This window comes from Callithrix jacchus, chromosome 13 (assembly GCF_049354715.1).
Source record: "Callithrix jacchus isolate 240 chromosome 13, calJac240_pri, whole genome shotgun sequence".
NCBI lineage: Eukaryota > Metazoa > Chordata > Mammalia > Primates > Cebidae > Callithrix > Callithrix jacchus.
The window spans coordinates 69,519,201-69,538,331 of record NC_133514.1 but is presented as its reverse complement, the minus strand read 5'-3'; the positions used below and the strand labels follow the sequence as shown (position 1 = coordinate 69,538,331).

Below are 19,131 nucleotides of genomic sequence, written 5' to 3'. Positions count from 1 at the left end.
AAGAAGGAGAAGAGTTGGTCTCTGAATAAATCCTGGGGTCAGGACACAAGAAATAGTTTAACCCACATGCAACAATATCTTTCCCATCTGGAGTGCAGTGGCATGATTTTGGCTCACTGCACCCTGCGCCTCCCAAGTTCAAGCGATTCTTGTGCCTCAGCCTCCCAAGTAGCTGGGACTACAGGCATGCTCCAGTACACTGGGCTAACTTTTTGTATTTTTAGTAGGGACGGGGTTGGCCAGGCTGGTCTCAAACTCCTGACCTCAGGTGATCTGCCCACCTAGGCCTTCGAAAGTGCCGGGATTATAGGCATATGCCACAAACACACCTGGCTGAGTTTTCTAACATTTTCTTTCACATTGCAGCCATCTAACAACTACTCCTGGATCTAGGGAAGACCCCAAGACTCCAATCTAGTTCTTTTAAAGCAAGGATGGGTTTAAGTTTCAGGGTTAAGTAAAGGGAAAGGGACTTACTCTCTTTGGATATCCCTGTATTTCATAAACACAAACATGTAACTTAGGTGTGCATTTGTATACATACATGCTAAAAGTCTAACTAAGGAAGAAACAGGACAGAAAAAAAAAAGGTATACTATATTATATATTCATGCAAAATATATTCAACTATTCCTCCATTAAGAAATATGAGTAAAACTATTCCTCCATTAAGAAATTTGAGTAAAATATGAACCAAACCCAAAACCATGTTATATTAATAAATTTTTAAATAAACTTCTCTTTTATGTAATGCCCATGAAATCTTGATTATTTCTAGGGCCTTACTCAAGTCTCAGAGTTCCAGGTTGTCTGTTTTGATATTTTCCCTCAAACAGACATTTCTAACAGGTAATAATCATAACTCTATACTTACCAATGTCTAAAATTCTCTTTTGTAGAGCTCCAATAAAAAGAAATGGTTCATCTTTACATGACTGAATGAGTGTGCCAACCAATTCAGAGTTTGTTGCTAAGATGCAGGCATTTTCTTCATTAAGGCTGACCCCTGCCATAGATGTCACATCATTGATGTCATCTTCATCTCTAATAGAAAAAAAAAATTATAGGTTTTGGGGTGTGTATGTGTGTGTGTGCACATGCTTGCGAGAGAGAGCAAGAGTGAAGGAGTGGAAGGAGTGGTTTCAGAGCGCAAAAGAATTAGAGATCACTCCTTGTAACTAATGGCATTGTTTTATTTAATTCATCCAATCAAGAGAAGTGAAGAATGGCTATCTTTCCCTATAAAGCTTTTGAAAGTAATTAGTGTCTCTAACCACCAATGTATATTTAATAACAGAAGGATGAGTCAGAAATAACTTTGTCTTCTAGGTCCCAACTTTCCCTCTCTTAGTCTGGCAAATGAGAAATACCAAGAGGCATTTGGACTTACACCAACTCATCCATAAATCCTCTGCAATGAAAGACAAAGAAATGAAAACAGACATCTTGGTTTTCATCCAAAATGGTTAAAAGTCCATCAGATGTCCCCAGTGTACTCTACCATTCATTCCACTTAAGGGCAGCAGAAATTCCCCGGTCCTGAAAGGTCCATATCCACATAAAGACCCTTGAGAAGAAGTTTACTAGACTAGCCATTCTGAAACCAATTATCTGCAAAGAGCCTATATATAAAATATAAGACACACTCATGTACATATATATATACACATACATATATACATGTGCATAAATAATACAAAAGATGTTTGGGCTCCTTCCTTTGCATCAGCACATTGTTATTATCTAATAGAATTGTTGCATGGCCACAGCACTAAGCTGAGTATATATATTTAAGGGTAGAGAAGAGGGAGAGAAAATAAATACTGAAATTCCCTCATAGCATCCTTACCACCTTATGTAATAAGCATTTTACTATGGTTATAACTTATACAACAATGTATAACATACGTTACAATAATGTGATTACATAAAAAGATATTCTCTTTATTGCATGGGCAAAATGGTATAGAATGTGGTCTCTTGTCAGCAGGATATTACAAATTTCTCTGTGGTAATGCATTTGTGCACAGAAAAGGGAAATAAAGTGTAAAATGCTCAAAAAATGAAGGCCTCTGGTGTTCAACTTAAAGAAAACACATTAGAGATGAGGGGGAAAATAACTCATATTCAAATATATATAAGATATGAAAGCAAAATAAAAGAAAGAAGACCAGGCGCAGTGGCTACCATCTGTAATTCCAGTACTCTGGGAGGTCAAGGTGGGAGGATTGCGTGAGGCGAGGAGTTTGAGATCAGCCTGGGCAACATAGGGAGATACCACCTCTCAGAAAATAAACAAACAAAAAAATTAGCCAGGCATGCCTATGGTCCCAGCTACTTGAGAGGCAAAGGTGGGAGGATCACTTGAGCCTGGAAAGTACAGGCTGCAGTGAGCTGTGATCAGGCCACTGCACTGGAGCCTGGATGATGGAGTGAGACCCTATCTTTAAAAAAAAAAAAAAAGAGGCCGGGCACGGTGGCTCAAGCCTATAATCCCAGCACTTTGGGAGGCCGAGGTGGGTGGATCACGAGGTCAAGAGATCGAGACCATCCTGGTCAACCTGGTGAAACTCCGTCTCTACTAAAAATACAAAAAATTAGCCTGGGCATGGTGGCGCGTGCCTGTAATCCCAGCTACTCAGGAGGCTGAGGCAGGAGAACTGCCTGAACCCAGGAGGCAGAGGTTGCAGTGAGCCGAGATCGCGCCATTTCACTCCAGCCTCGGTAACAAGAGCGAAACTCCGTCTCAAAAAAAAAAAGAAAGAAAGAAAGAAAGAAAAGAAATCCAGGAAAGTAAAGTGCTAAACACAGCAACTGAAAAAGTTAAAACAAATAACAGGCTGGGCATGGTGACTCAAGCCTGTAATCCCAGCACTTTGGGAGGCTGAGGTGGGTGGATCACGAGGTCAAGAGATTGAGACCATCCTGGTCAACATGGTGAAACCCCGTCTCTACTGAAAATACAAAAAATTAGCTGGGCATGGTGGTGCGTGCCTGTAATCCCAGCTACTGAGGAGGCGGAGGCAGGAGAATTGCCTGAACCCAGGAGGCAGAGGTTGCGGTGAGCCGAGATGGCGCCATTGCACTCCAGCCTGGGTAACAAGAGCGAAACTCCGTCTCAAAAAAAAAAAAAAAAAAAAGAAAGAAATAACAATGGTCTTATCATATGAACAGTATACCAAAAGCTCAACATTGAAAGATGTGTCTAGTAATAGGGAAAGAAAAAAGTAAAAAATTAATCTCTCAAACCACCAAATGAAATATGCAGAGCAAACAAATGTCACAAAGATATCCTCAGAGATACGGGATGCTGAGAACAACTTTGAGAATCACTCTGCCACCTATGTAAATAAATAAATATGTCCAGATTTAAACATCTAAACATTTAAACATCTACAGCATAAGTATGGAAGAAATCATAAGCCTAAAGATGAACCAAAATCTGAGTAAAAAAATTCTAAAGGGCCTAACTAAAATTCATTTTCAAAAGATCAAGTGAACATAAATGAAAAGTCAGATCACTACAAAACAGCATCCTAACCAGTTATTTAACACCTGTGGGACTCAGTTTCTTCCTCCAAAAAATACGTAACTTAGATTAGGTGCTTTCTAAGGTCCCTCTCAGCCACTTAGAAAAATGATGCAACTCTCTCTGGACTGACAAGGAATGAAGAGACTGCACCTTGAATATAAATATGCTTAAACAGGCATAATATGTTTTTGGAAAGATACGTAAGAAATTATCTGGGGAGGGAAATACAAAACCAAGGATAGGAAGAAGGGTTACTTTATACCAATTATACCATTTTTTGAATGTTGTGCTATATACATGGATTGCCCAGTCAAAATGATTGGTAATACTGTAAGTAATATAAGTAAATACCTAGAGAAAGAAAACTAAAGGTAGAAAAATTGAAGTGTGGAGATATAACCTCATCCCTCCTTTTGTTTTTTGTTTTTTTTTTTTTTTTGGTTTTTTTTGAGACCGAGTTTCACTCTTGTTACCCAGGCTAGAGTGCAATGGCGTGATCTCGGCTCACCACAACCTCCGCCTCCTGGGTTCAGGCAATTCTCCTACCTCAGCCTCCCGAGTAGCTGGGATTACAGGCACACGCCACCATGCCCTGCTAATTTTTTATATTTTTAGTAGAAACAGGGTTTCACCGTGTTGACCAGGATGGTCTCGATCTCTTGACCTCGTGATTACAGGCTTGAGCCACCGTGCCCAGCCTTCCTCATCCCTCCCTTAAAGTAAAACTGGAGTTTTAATGTGGGAGTAACTCCACATGACCTTTACACATATACATACAACACTGAATGCCTGTCAACTAAGATGTGTGCCAGGTACACAGGCCTCTGGAAATTGTACCTTGCTTCTCTAGCAAGGTTCCTGTACAGCCCCTGTTGACATCTCACACACGGGCTGGAGAGACCAGTACCAGGCCTACTTACTAACAGTACCTAGCATAATATTAAAACTGAACAGAATTCAGTCAATGAGAAGTCAGTCCCATGCCTTTTAGAATCTTGCAGTCTTTCCCTGCAAATAAGCCGGGAACTAACTACTCAGTAAGATTTGTTCTTGCCTGCCATCCTTCCTTCTATCTAGCCCCAAGCTGAATACAGCTCCCACTAGTTACCAAGGTTACAGATGGCGGCAGGCACAGAGGAAGACCCCACCTGAGGGAAGAGGAAAGAAAAGGTGCCCCAATAAACAGCACCCAAGCTATTTAAAACTTCCCCTAGTCAAGGAAGCAGACTGAAGGAAAGCATTATCAATAAGGTTAGGTAAAAGGTCAGGACACTAGCAAAGGCTGTGACGTTTAAGGATATTTATGATTCTGGTTTGGTTTTAATTTTCAAGAAAGTAAGAATCACCAAACCAAGTCTTCAAGACTTCTGGTCCAATGCAGTGTCTTTCAATGAAGGTGCTGTGAAAGATAATCTGTTTTGGTTTAAAAGATATTTAGAAAAACAAACTTAATAGTGTCTCAGTAGAGAAAGCCTTCCAACTCAACATTCTATGGAGTGTTACAAGGAATTAGGCATAAATTACAAAAATATCACTAATTTATCACAAATGCCTTGCATTCTAGCTTCTAAAATTGATCTAATTCTTTAGCTTTTGAGAATGCCTGCTCATGCTTGCCTTCTTAAATGTCTTTATCCCCTCAACTTCTATAACAACAGTAGACTAATTCTTCTGGAGTCAGTCACGTTATTTTCCTGTCCAAAAATCTTTCACATTACCCTGAACTTAACTTGACATTCAAGGCCTTCAAGGTAACAACCCCAGTTAGCACTCTTCCTCTTCCCCCTCACTGCTCACTACCGAATAGCTCCTCCTGATTCTGGCCTTTGCTCAGGCTATTCCCTTCCTGTTCTAGTCTTCAACTTCCTTTGCTTTTTTCTTTTTCTTTTTTCCTTTTTTTTTTTTTGAGGCAGATTCTTGTTCTGTCACCCAGGCTGGAATACAGTAGTATGATCTCAGCCCACTGTGACATCTGTCACCTGGGTTCAAATGATTCTCATGCCCCAGCCTCCCAAGTAGCTGGAATTACAGGTATGCACCACCATGCCTAGCTAATTTTTTTTCTATTTTTTTAGTAAAGATGGGGTTTTGCCATGTTGGCCAGGCTAGTCTTGAACTCCTGGCCTCAAGTTATCCGCCTGCCTCAGCCTCCCAAAGTGCTGGGATTACAAGAGTGAGCCACCACACCCAGTCACTTTGCTTTGCTTTTTTCTTATCTTCGATCTGTCAAAGCCTTTTCTATGTCCCAGACCCACTTTGAATGCCTACTTTAGAAATGTTGGTTTGTTTTACACTTTTAAATCATTTGTCCAACTGCTACAATTTTGAACTTCTGAGAACACGTTTGTCTGATATGGTATTTCTTACTCTGTCTTCTAATCAATGTGTTTGTCTTAAATTCCAACTAATTTTATTTATCATATTAATCATCTTCATCACCTATGACTCCTAACACAGTAGTTTGTAAACTACTGTTTTAAATATTTAAGAAATTTTAATATTTAAATTTCATATTTAAATATTTAACAAATTTCTGTGTGCTTGGAACAGCTCTTCATCTATTATAAGATACTGAGAAGCAGTAGAACAATGGGAAAAAATGAGAGTTTTGCATCAAACTATCTACCTTTGGACTGTGACTCTATCACTTATTACCTAAGTGAGAGAAAGCAATGAACCATTCTAAAACTGTATCTTCAGTAAAATGGAGATAATAATAGCCCCTACTTTTAGACTGAGGATTGAAGGAAGTAATTCATATCATGGAAAAAGATAACATTAATATATAAACAGCTTCTATAAATAACTAAGGTAAAGACCAATGATTCGATGGAAAAACAGACAAAGCATGTGAATCTTTGGTTAACAGAAAAATGACTGATGTTCTACTCCACTCCCAACAGAAATATAATTTTTCACCTGTTAGATTGTCAAAAAAAATTTAGGTCTGCTAAAACACATGGAAATATGCTATCATAAGCTTTGTTGCCAAGGATAGAATTCATCCTCCATTAAGGGCATTTGGCATTATCTGACAAAGCCGTTCAAGCAGGAGAACTGCAAGAACCTGGAAGGCAGAGGCTGCAGTGAACTGAGACTGTGCCACTGCACTCCAGCATGGGCAATAGAGTGAGACTTCATCTCAAAAAAAAAAAAATTATTAATAGGATGACAATGAACAAGTTTCTTCCCACCTCTATTCATCAACCCCCTTATATATAAATGGGAGTAAAAATGGCCCTCTCGTGTAATTTTGAATGAAAACTGTATTAGAAACTAAAACTATATCAGAAACTAAAAATTGGGATTATTTTTTGAAAAATAAAAAATCTATTACATAGTAACATAAATAACATACTTTAATGAAAATTAACATACCAAAATTTAAAAATAGAACAAAAGTGGTACTGCCTTCTATTTTTACATATCTTTTAAAAATCCCCTGGTCCTCTTGCATTTTGAATGGGATCTGTTACTCAGGCATGGTTTTGCAACATCATCCATTGGAAATACGGAAAATACTAGTTCACTGAGTTACAGAGTTCTTCCAAATTTAGATTCTAATACAGAATCCAAAAGTACATGTATCTCCACCAATCAGATCAGAAAATATGATTACTGGGAAGCTGTCAAGCTGATGGTAATAGATGAAAGTTTTCCAAATTTTTCATTTTTTCCTTGATAGGTCAAACTTTATCACTGGCAAAAAAAAAAAATAATAATAATAATAATAATAATAATAACTGTCAGGTTTTCTTCCCTAAAATGACAGGCTCACTTCATTCATTTTCATGCAAATGTCTGTCAAATGCTGGTCTATATATACTTATAATTCCTAAATTATAAGGAACATATGATAAGGATTTTCAAGATACAAGTTCCTGCCATATCCAATCTCCAGAGATGTTATTCTAGATCAGCTCCAGAAACCAAGTTCCCAGGGTAACTCTCAAACTGTTGATCTATACTACTATACTAGCAAATACTTAGTTATCAATTGTTTCCTAGACTATCTACCAGCTCTTTCCTATATTTATGTTCTCAATTCAATTATTAATTTAGTTTCCTTTTTTTTGAGACGGAGTCTCACTCTGTCACCCAGACTGGAGTGCAGTGGTGCCATCTCAGCTCACTGCAACCTCTGCCTCCCGGTTCAAGCAATTCTCCCTGCCTCTCAAATAGCTGGGACTACAGGTGCACCACCACACCTGGCTCATTTTTGTATTTTTAGTAGAGACAGCATTTTGCCATGTTGGTCAGGCTGGTTTTGAACTCCTGACCTCAGGTGATCCACCCACCTCTGCCTCCCAAAGTGCTGGGATTACAGGCGTGAGCATGCACAAGGACAAACAGACTTGCAATACATGAAATCATGAATTATATATGATGAAAGTTAAACATAATATACACTACAGAATCAAATTCCTGAAGTATGGAAAAAATGGACATTAAAATTGGTAGAATAATACTATCTATGCAAATAACAAATGATCTGGTCCTATGTTATTTTCTGAGAGTGTCAAAAAGCAAGAAATAAAAATCGCATTAAAGCCCCTACTTGTTAAAACACCTTCACTACCTGATATAATATATACATATTATTCATCCATAAAAATGTTATTATGTATCTCTAAAATATAAGGACTTTAAATAATTATCACATCAAAATATTGATATTCATTTCTTATTATCATCACATATTCAGTTGAAATACGGTTATGCAAACATGCACTGGTACTATCGTATTTGCCACTTCTGAGGCTAAAGTATGATGGAAACATGAATCTCTAGCACCCTCTGGTGTTTAAGCACAATATAACTTCCCATATTCACCCCAGCTATACAGACAAGGAGAATAGAAAATATGATCTTCTCAGCGGAAAAAGTAACAAATGAATCCACTAAAAAGTATAAGTTAACAAAATAGTTTTGAAAACCTATGAAAATATCATTCTATATTATTAAATTTCATACAGTTTGGTCAAGACAAGATCTAATACAATTCACTACCATTTCTTCTTATTTAAAAAAAGAGCCAAAATCAAGGGTCTATTATCAGTTTCATTTTAAAAATAACTGAAGTGATAGTACGTATTCAGAGAAGCAAAATTAAATTTAAAAAGATATCACTATGAAAAAATATGCATAAAGGCATGTGTGATTGTGAATTACTAGAAAGTACTGTACAAAAATGAAAAGTACATCTTTCTACAAAAATATCTAAGAAATAGTTGAGATTATAAATAGTCCTTTTTTGGCTGGGTACAGTGGATCATACCTGTAAACCCAGCACTTTGTGAGCCCGAGGCAGGTGGATCACCTGAGGTCAGGAGTCCGAGACTGGCCTGACCAATATGGAGAAATCCCATCTCTACTAAAAATACAAAATTAGGCCGGGCGCGGTGGCTCAAGCCTGTAATCCCAGCACTTTGGGAGGATCACGAGGTCAAGAGATCGAGACAATCCTGGTCAACATGGTGAAACCCCGTCTCTACTAAAAATACAAAAAATTAGCCTGGGTATGGTGGCGCGTGCCTGTAATCCCAGCTACTGAGGAGGCTGAGGCAGGAGAATTGCCTGAACCCAGGAGGCAGAGGTTGTGGTGAGCCGAGATCGCGCCATCGCACTCCAGCCTGGGTAACAAGGGTGAAACTCAGTCTCAAAAAAAAAAAAAAAAAAAAATTAGCCGGGCATGATGGTGCATGCCTGTAGTCCCAGCTACTCAGGAGGCTGAGGCAGGAGAATCGCTTGAACCAGGAGGCAGAGGTTGCGGTGAGCTGAGATTGAGCCACTGCACTCCAGCCTGGGCAGCAAAAGTGAAACTGTCTCAAAAAAATAAAAATAAAAAGTACTCCTTTTTCAAAATTCACCATTTCAATGAATATTTGAATGCTTTATGAAACAGGCATTGTTCTAAACAGTATACATACAATGGTAAATAATCATTATTATAAGCTTTTACAGAGAATTAAGAGGTGGGAAATAAACAGAAGCAAGGGTAAACAAATAAATCCACAAAATAATTTTAGATAAGTACCTCGAGACACCAGATATGACTATGGAAGCTACCTTATATTGGTTGGCCAAGCAAAATTTACCTCTTTAAGGGGTAAGTTTGAAATACGAAAGACCATGTCATATGAAGAATGAGGGACATCTTTCAGTGCATACCACATCTAAAACTGTACAGTAGGTTTTACCAAAATCTCATGTAACCCATAAGTACATACATCTATGTGCCCCCAAAAATTAAACATTAAAAACATTAAAGAAATAAACTAAGCTGTACAGTGGGATCACAACTAGTGTGTCTGAAGAACACAAAGGAGGCAAACAAGGGGCATTATGGATCCCTAACACCACAGACTGTGATCCTTGCAATTCAGTTTTTCTAAATATGAGAAATAACTTGCTTATTCAATGACTTTTCAGTTTTTCTGTTACATACAACCTTACCAAATTCTAAGAAATATAACCATGGTTTCAGATGGGAATCTTATACATCATAGAAAGAAAAATTTTTAAGCCAATTCTCTGCCCCCCACCCACCCAAATTAACTTGATCATATAATCTCTACACAAACTTCGTGGAACTGCCATGCTGATTCTAAAATTAATGTACAAGAGAAAAGTAATGAGTAAAATCAAGATACTTTTGATAAAAAGGAATATAGAAAAAGGATTTACTTTATCTCTCAGATAGAAAAATTAAAAAAAGATGTTATAACAATAGAAAACACCAAAATAGTAACATCAAAATAAAACAAATATTAGGGGGCCCGAGGCAGGTGGATCACCTGAGGTGAGGAGTTTGAGACCAGCCTGGCCAACATGGTGAAACCCTGTCTACTAAAAATACAAAAATCAGCCAGGCATGGTGGCATGCACCTGTAGTCTCAGCTACTTGGGAGGCTGAGGAACAAGAATCACTTGAACCTGGCAGGTATAGGCTGTGGTGAGCCGAGATCAAGTCATTGTACTCCAGCCTAGGTGACAGAGTAAAACTGCATCTCAAAAAAATGATAAAATAAGACAAAACATATCACTAAAATGAAATGTGTCCTTTTATAAATGGGAATTTACTATAAAATAAAGGTGGCATTGCAAATAAGAAAGGTAGAGATGATGAACTCTTTACTATTACTGAGACAATTCGAGTAAAATTTAATCTCTGCCTCACACATTTACAAAAAATAAAATCAAGAATTATTGAAGATGTAAAGGCAAATGTCTATATTTGAGGTAAGTGTGTACAGACAGAAGATACAGAAGCACATCATTCTGGGCTCATAATATGAAAGGATGCATTAGACTTCAAAAGCCATAGAAGAGACTACTAAACTTTATAGTGTAATTTAAAATTTCCATATACAAAACACTAAAAACAAATTTCAAGTTAAACAAAATCTAGGAGAAAAATATTTACAATATATACAACAAAGAATTACTACTGTCCAGCATATATACATACATAAGTCCGGAAGGCAATAAGTAATCAACAGATAAATGAGTGAAAAGTAGTAAGTCAGAAATTTCGCAAAGAAAATACTATAATGCTGACATTTTTGCTTCAGGCAGTAAGTGGACTAGATTTACTGAGGAGCAATTACACAGCATAAAAAACATTTTCATTCCATTGTTTGGTTCAAAGAATTTGTCAAAAAAAGGTGTCAGTAAAAATAAGCAATGAGCACAGCCTAAAGGAAGAATTGCTTCAGGGCAAATGACTGGCTAGCACTAGTTCTTGATTACAGTGAGAAAACTGTATCTGAGACTCCTGGGTAAGTCAAGTTCCCTAGAACAAGACTAAAGTGGTTCCAAGTCAATAGTAATCCCAGGGTCTAATAGAAACAGTCACAAATCCTCTCTGGAAGAAAGCAAACTCCGTTTAAACCCTCAGGTTGAATCTGATTTACCTGTCCAACAAAGTTTTAGATTCACTGACTACATTTTTTACTTCTAAAAGTTCTATTTGGTTCTTTTTCAGGTATTTGCAGTCATTTTTAAAGTAAATTGTTTCTTGCTCAGTTTTGAGATTCCATATTTTATTTTTAAATACTTTATACTGGTTTTTAACACTTACTGTTTGATTATCCAGTGTTTGAAGTCACTGGAATTCCAAATGTATTACTGTTTCCCTGTAGCTTGACTCAGGGATACTTCCTTGCATATTTATCTTTAAATGTGAACATATATTTTATATGAACACGCAAAACCAATGGAATAACAGCTTCGAAGCAAAAAAACAAAAAAAGTCAACCTACAATTCTAATCTCAATCTTGACATTGTCTATATAAATAACCTAAAATCATCTAGAAATTATTAGAAATAATCACAAGACTCTTGGTATATGATTTTTTAAGTCCTGCATTTCTCTATGCTAGTAAAATAAAAGGCAGTTACCAAAAATATTACTTATAATAGCAACAAAAAGATATCTAGGAATAAATCTAACAGATAAATGCAACAAATTGGGCAGAATCTGTATAAATAAAATTATACTACTTTATTGAAAGATATTTTAAAAGGTATATATAATGGAGATATAAGTCATGTTCTTTGAAGGATCCAAATTATAATAAATCAGGTGGAAGACACTGGGCCTATGAACTTAGGCTATGCCAATTCAAATTCTAACAGATTATTGGTAGACTTTAATAAGTTGACTGTTAAATTTATAGGGAATAGCAAAAGCCCAAGTGAAGCCAAGGAAATCAAGAAGAGGGGAAAGGGAGTGTGAAAGTGGAGGAAGAAAAAGAAATAAATGAGAAGGTGAGGTAGGTAGAAAATATGCATTACCAAATATAAAACTTGTTTTGCAATTACAGTAAATTAAACTGCATGCTATTGGAAATTTTAAAATCAACCAACAAAATTAAATAGAAATAAAAAAGATTAACTCTCTATTGATTACAGGCATTTAAAAAAAGAAAGATTAACTGAAAAAGAAAAACAAAGACCCATATGTATATGACATGGAAGACACTACAGATCACTGAGGAAGGACAAATTATTCAAAAATGCTGCTAGAACAAGTGGTTTCCTATAAAGGGAAAAATGAATTAGGATCCCTATACCTCCAAACCATAGAAAAAAACAAAAACAAGATGTTAACTCCTGAAGACAAAAAGATATTCAAATAGGCTGGGCATGATGGCTCACACCTGTAATCCCAGCACTTTGGGAGGATTACTTGAGGCCACCAGTTCAAGACCAGCCTAAGACCCCCATCTCTACAAAAAATTTTAAAAGTAGCCGATTGTTGTTATGTACTTGTCTTAGCTACTCTGGAGGCTTGTTTGAGCCCAGGAATTCAAAGGCTGCAGTAAGCCATGACAGTGCCACTGCACTCCAGCCTAGGTGACAGAAACCATGTCTCAAAAAAAAAAAATTTTTTTTTAAATATGAAACTTCAAAACGTCTAGAAGACAATATAGAAAACTATCTTTGTGATCTCCAGAAGGATCTCTAAAATAAGGCATAAACAGGCATTAATTACAAGAGAAATTGCCAAATTCAACAACTTTAAAATTAAGAATTTCTGTTCATCAAAATAGATCATAAAAGAAAGTAAACTGCAAAACACTAACTCTACTAGGTATCTATAACACACAAAAAGTATAAAGAATTACAAAAGGACTTCTGCTTCTGTTACAGACCATTACTCATATCAGACGATTGTTTTGAGGACAAGAAACTAATAAAGCCAGAACAATTTTAAGTTTATTTGAAGGTATCAGAAATCTGCCAGGGGAGCCAGGTCTTGAGAGACAACAGCCCTGAAGTAACCCCAATTTTCTCCATCGTGTTTTTCCTTTGGGCACATGCTGATTCTTCATGTGAAACAAGACACTAAGAAGCCAGAGACAGTAGCTGCTAAGAGGAAGAAAAGTCAATAGAGCACTAGGCAATCTCATGAAGAGAGAGAGACAAGTTGAAGTCCAAGTCTGCCAGAACTTGAGGGATGGATAGACCGTGATCCTATAAATGAGTAAGGCATTTACCAATTTTTGTGTACATATCTGACATTCAATTAAACATTACCAAGTGCAGCAAGAAACAGGACTAAAAAGCCAGATAACAGAAACTGGGTAATGTCTATAATCCCAGCACTTTGGAAAGTTGAATGAGGAGGATCACCTGAGACCTGGAGTTCAAGACCAGCCTGGGAGACAGTAAGACCCCACCTCTACAAAAATTTTTAAAAAGTTAGCCTGGCGTGGTGGCACATGCCTGCCAGCTACTTGGGAGGCTAAGGCAGGAGAATCACTGGAGTCTAGGAGTTCAAGGCTGCAGTGAGCTATGATTGTGCCACTGCACTTCAGCCTGGGCAACAGAGCAATATTCTATCTCAAAAAAAAACCACAACAACCAAAAAACAAAACACACATGCACGTAATAAAATAACTACAATTAATTGTTCAAGAACACAGAGGCAAAAATAGATAATTATACCACAGGACAATAATCCATTAAAAAAGAAATAATGGCTGTGCTTTCTGGTAATGCCAGAATAGCTTGATCAATAACAATTACAAAATCGACAATTTTTAAAAGACAATCATTTGGAAACTTAATATAAAAGCAGGCAGAAAATAGAGTTAAGTCAACCCTTGGATGATGGGAACAATAATGGGTAAAATTTGTGAGTTTATGTCTTTTTGTCTGAGAGGACTCCCTTGTCTGTGCAGCCACATTACTAGTGGCTTGAGGTGTCCCAATAATAGAGCTTCAAATACTTAATATAAAAATTGACAGAACTAAAGGAAAAAACAAGCAAAGGAAAAAAGCAAACAATGAGAGTTGGAGATGTTACTACCCACTCTAAATAAGTGATGGAAACACTTTGAAAAATTAAACAAGCAAAAAAAAAACCCAGGATATAAAAGATGTGAACACTATCACCCACCTTCACCAAATTGATGTACACAACAACAAACTGCTTCCCAAAACTGAATAACACATATTTTCCCCCAAGTGCTCATGAGATATTAATCAAAATTAGTCACTGAGATGTCTCAATAAATTTAATAAAATCGAAATATATGTTCAAGAATATGTTCTCTAATCACAGAAGCATATTAGAAAACAAACTATTCCAGAAAAGCACAAAATATTTGTTCCAATAAATTAAAAAAAGAAAACTATCTTGACATAAATGGAAAGGCAAAAAAACAAACCACTATAATCAGTGGGGTGCTAAATCAGTATTTAAGGAGAAATCTATAGATTTTTTTTTTTTATCTCGTAGCTTCAGCTCAAAGGAGGAAATGTATAGTTTTAAATGCATACAGTAGAAAACAAGCCAGGCATGGTGGCTCATGCCTGTAATCCAAGCACTTTGAAAGGCCAAGACAGGAGGACTGCTTGGGCCCAAAGGTTCAAGACCAGCATGGGCAACATAATGAAACCCCATCGTTATAAAATATAAAAATAAATAAACATTAGCCGGGCATGGTGATGTGTTCATGTAGTCCCAGCTGCTCATGAGGCTGAACCAGGAGGATGGCTTGAGCCCAGGAGTTTGAGGTTGCAGTAGCCATGATTGTGCTACTCAACTCTAATCTGGGCAACAGAGTGAGATTCTGTCTCAACAACAACAAAATTATCAAAATTGCTAAAATCCTACTAATGAAAAGAGGAAATACTACTACCTATTTTATAGACATTAAAAAGATGAAGAAATAAAATTAACAACTTCATGCCTGAAAAAGTCAACTACAAAAACAAAATCCTTGAAAAATGCATACTATGCTATCATTACAGCATTTATACACATTCAAAAGAAAAGTAAGTATTAGGAACAATTTCTTGCTGATAAATCTGAAAATCAAGATGAAATGTACAAAAACCTTAAAAAACACAACTTCATGAAACTGGCATTAAGATGTAATAGAAAATCTAAATACCTTTATATCTATCAATGAAATTGACTTTGCCAAAAACATTCTCCCAAAGAAAACAACAGACCTATCTAGTTTCAAAGGTAAAGTCATTCATACACTTAAAGAAGAAATCACATCAATTCTACACAAAAGCTTAAAACAAAGGATGGGGAAGGACTTTATGGCCCATTTTTTAAAGCCACTATAATCACAGATACCAAATCCTGGCAAACACACTGTAAGAATGGCCCATTTTTTAAAGCCACTATAATCACAGATACCAAATCCTGGCAAACACACTGTAAGAACAAAAAAACTATAGACCAAAATCCCTCATGAATATCAACAAAAAACCCTTACAAAACTTTAATCAATGCAGCAATAAATAAAAAGGCTCATACCCCAGAAATGCAAGAACATTCAAAAATTTAAAAATCAATGTAATTCATAATCCTAGAATAATAAGAAAAATCAATGACCACCATAAATAGATGCAGAAAAAGCTCATGACAAAAACACTCTGTTAAAAACAGATAATAGGAAGACTATACTTTCAGGGATCATTTCTATAGTTCGTTACTAGAAAAGTTTCTCTGAACATGTAGAGCACTGGGCCTTTAAAAATAAAAAACAGGCAATAGGCTGGGCATGGTGGCTCATGCCCGTAATCCCAGCACTTTGGGAGACTGAGGTAGGAGGATCTCATGAGGCCAGGAGTCCAAGATCAGCCTGGACAACATAATGAAATCCCTGTCTCTACGAAAAATGAAAATAAAAAAAAAAAAAATTAGCTGGGCATGTAGTCCTAGCTACTTGAAAGCCTAAGGCAGGTTGGTCATTTAAGCTCAGGAATTTGAGGCTGCAGTGATCTAGGATCGCACTTCTGCACCCCAGCCTAGGCAACAGAGCAAGACACTATTTCTTAAGATAAAACAAAAACAGTCAAAATATTTAAACAGATATTTCACAAAAGAAGTTACATAAATGGGCAATAAGGACAAGAAAATGCACTCACTCCACATCATTAGTCACTAGGGAAATGCAAATTGAAGTCACAATGAGCTATAACAATATACCAAACCAGAATGGCTGAAACTGGTAGGGCAGGGGTAACAAATTGTTAGCAAGGATGTAGAGCAACTAGAACAAAATCTCATACTTTGTTGGTGGGAACAGAACATAGAAAACAGCAAAAAAAGGGAGGATCCAAGATGGCTGAATAGAAACAGCTAGAGTGCATTTCCGAGCAAGAATAATGCAGAGGATGAGTGCTCACTGCATTTCCAAACAAGTTTTCACAGCCCACAGACCAGGAAATTCCTGGCCAAAAAGCACCACAAGGTTTCAGCGCGGCTACTGCCGTGGGTTGGCACACAGAAACTCACACAAATCTAGGTGGCCGTTTCAACTGGTGCCTGGAATGCCTGGGACACAGAGCGGCCAATTCAACTGAAAGGGAGGGGGCTGAGAGAGGGAGCCAGCGATCTGGCTTGGCGGGTACCACCCCCTCAAAACAAGCAGCACGAAACGCTTTGGATTAAGAGTTTTGCAGCAAACACAGCTGAACACAGGACGGTCCAGCTCGGTGCGGGGGAAGAGCATCTGCCATTACCAAGGCAGTCCGCCAATACCAAGGCAGTTCACACAACAGCTAGGTAGAGCCTGCGGTAGCTCAGCAACACCTCTGCTGGCAGACTGTGACCAGACTACTCCATACGGGGCAGGACATCTCTGAAAAAAGGCAGCAGCACGTCTGGAACTTATCAATAAAGCCGACCTTCCTAGGACAGAGCACCTGGGAAAAGAGGCAGTTATGAGTTCTGCTGCAGCAGACTTAGAGGTACCTGCCCAGCAGCTCTGCATGGAACAACAGAGCTCCCAGCACAGCACTTGAGCTCCCATAAGGGACAGACTGTCTCCTCAAGCAGCTCCCCTACCCCATATCCCCAAAGAGACACCTGATAAATAAAAGCTTAGGCCAACATATGGTGGGTACATTCTGGGACGAAGATAACAGAAGAAGAAACTGGTAGAAACTCTTACTGTTCTGCAGCCCCCATGGGTGATCCCTAAGCAAGCAGGGTCTGGAGTGGTCATCCAGCAGTCCTGCAGCAGAGGGGCCTGACTGTTAGAAGGAAAAGAAACAGAAAGAAATAGCTTCAACACCAATGAAAAGAATATTCACTCATGAGACCCCATCCAAAAGTCACCAACTACAAAGACCACAGGTAGATAAAGCCACTAAGATGGGAAGAAACCAGCACAAAAAGAATGAAAACACCAAAAACCAGAACACCTCTCCTTTTCCAAGGGATCACAACTCCTCACCAGCAAGGGAACAAAGCTGGATGGAAAATGACTCTGATTAACTGACAGAAACAGGCTTCAGAAGGTGGGTAATAACAAACTTCTCTGAGCTAAAAGAACATGTGCTAACCCAATGCAAAGAAACTAAGAACCTAGAAAAGAGGTCAGATAAGATGCTAACTAGAATAAACAGCTTAGAGGAGAATATAAACGACTTGACGGAGCTGAAAAACACAGCACGAGAACTTAGTGAAGCATACACAACTTTCAATAGCCAAATCCATCAAGCAGAAGAAAGGATATCAGAGATTGAAGATCAAATCAATGAAAATGAAAAGGCAAGACTAGATAAAAAAGAGTAAAAAGAAATGAACAAAGCCTCCAAGAAAAATGGGATTATAGGAAAAGACCTACCCTATGTTTGATAGGTATACCTGAATGTGACAGAGAGAATGAATCCAAGCTGGAAAACATTCTTGAGGATATTATCCAGGAGAACTTCCCCAGCCTAGCAAGGCAGGCCAATATTTAAGTCCAGGAAATACAGAGAACACCACAAAGATATTCCTCAAGAAGTGCAACCCCAAGGCACATAATCATCAGATTCACCAGGGTTGAAATCAAGGAAAAAATGCTAAAGGTCACCCAGAAAGATTGGGTTACCCACAAAAAGAAGTTCATCAGACTCACAGCAGATCTCTATGCAGAAACCCTACAAGAAAGAAGAGAGTGGGGGCCGATATTCAACATCCTTAAACAAGAGAACTTTCAACCTAGAATTTCATATCCAGCCAAACTAAGCTTCATAAGCGAAAGAGAAAGAAAATCCTTTATGGACAAGCAATTGCTGAGAGATTTCATCACTACCAGGCCTGCCTTACAAGAGCTCCTGAAAGAAGCACTGAACATAGAAAGGAACAACCAGTACCAGCCACTGCAAAAATGTACCAAATGGTAAAGAGCATCAACACAATGAAGAACTGTCAACTAATGGGCAAAACATCCAGCTAATGTCAAAATGGCAGGATTAAATCCACACATAACAATATTAACCTTAAATGTAAATGGACTAAATGCCCCAGTCAAAAGACACAGACTGGCAAACTGCATAAAAAGTCAAGACCCATCAGTGTGCTATATTCAGAAAACCCATCTCACATGCAAGGACACACATAGGCTAAAAATAATGGGATGGAGGAAATTTTATCAAGCAAATGGAGAGCAAAAAAAAGCAGGAGTTACAATCCTAGTCTCTGATAAAATGGACTTTAAACCAACAAGGATCAAAAGAGACAAAGCAGGACATTACATAATGGTAAAAGGATCAATGCAAAAAGAAGCCCTAATGATCCTAATTATATACACACCCAATATAGGAGCACCCAGGTATATAAAGTAAGTTCTTA

The 19,131-nt window shown here is 37.7% G+C and overlaps 1 protein-coding gene and 1 pseudogene across 14 annotated transcripts in view; one reads left to right on the top strand and one right to left on the bottom strand.

Moving 5' to 3' along the window:
• The window catches only part of TAF4B (TATA-box binding protein associated factor 4b), a 196,484-nt gene that overhangs the window by 107,368 nt on the left and 69,985 nt on the right, over positions 1–19,131 (bottom strand). For all 14 annotated transcript variants that reach the window (XR_013525819.1, XR_008476036.2, XR_013525816.1 and 11 more), the window contains one exon: positions 875–1,044. Coding sequence is in view for 8 of the 14 variants with exons in the window: in XM_008979636.5 (XP_008977884.1) it covers positions 875–1,044 (170 nt within the window). In the remaining 6 variants the exon portion in view is untranslated. The remainder of the gene's footprint in view (positions 1–874; positions 1,045–19,131) is intronic.
• LOC118147121 (small nucleolar RNA U3) lies at positions 15,960–16,032 on the top strand (annotated as a pseudogene).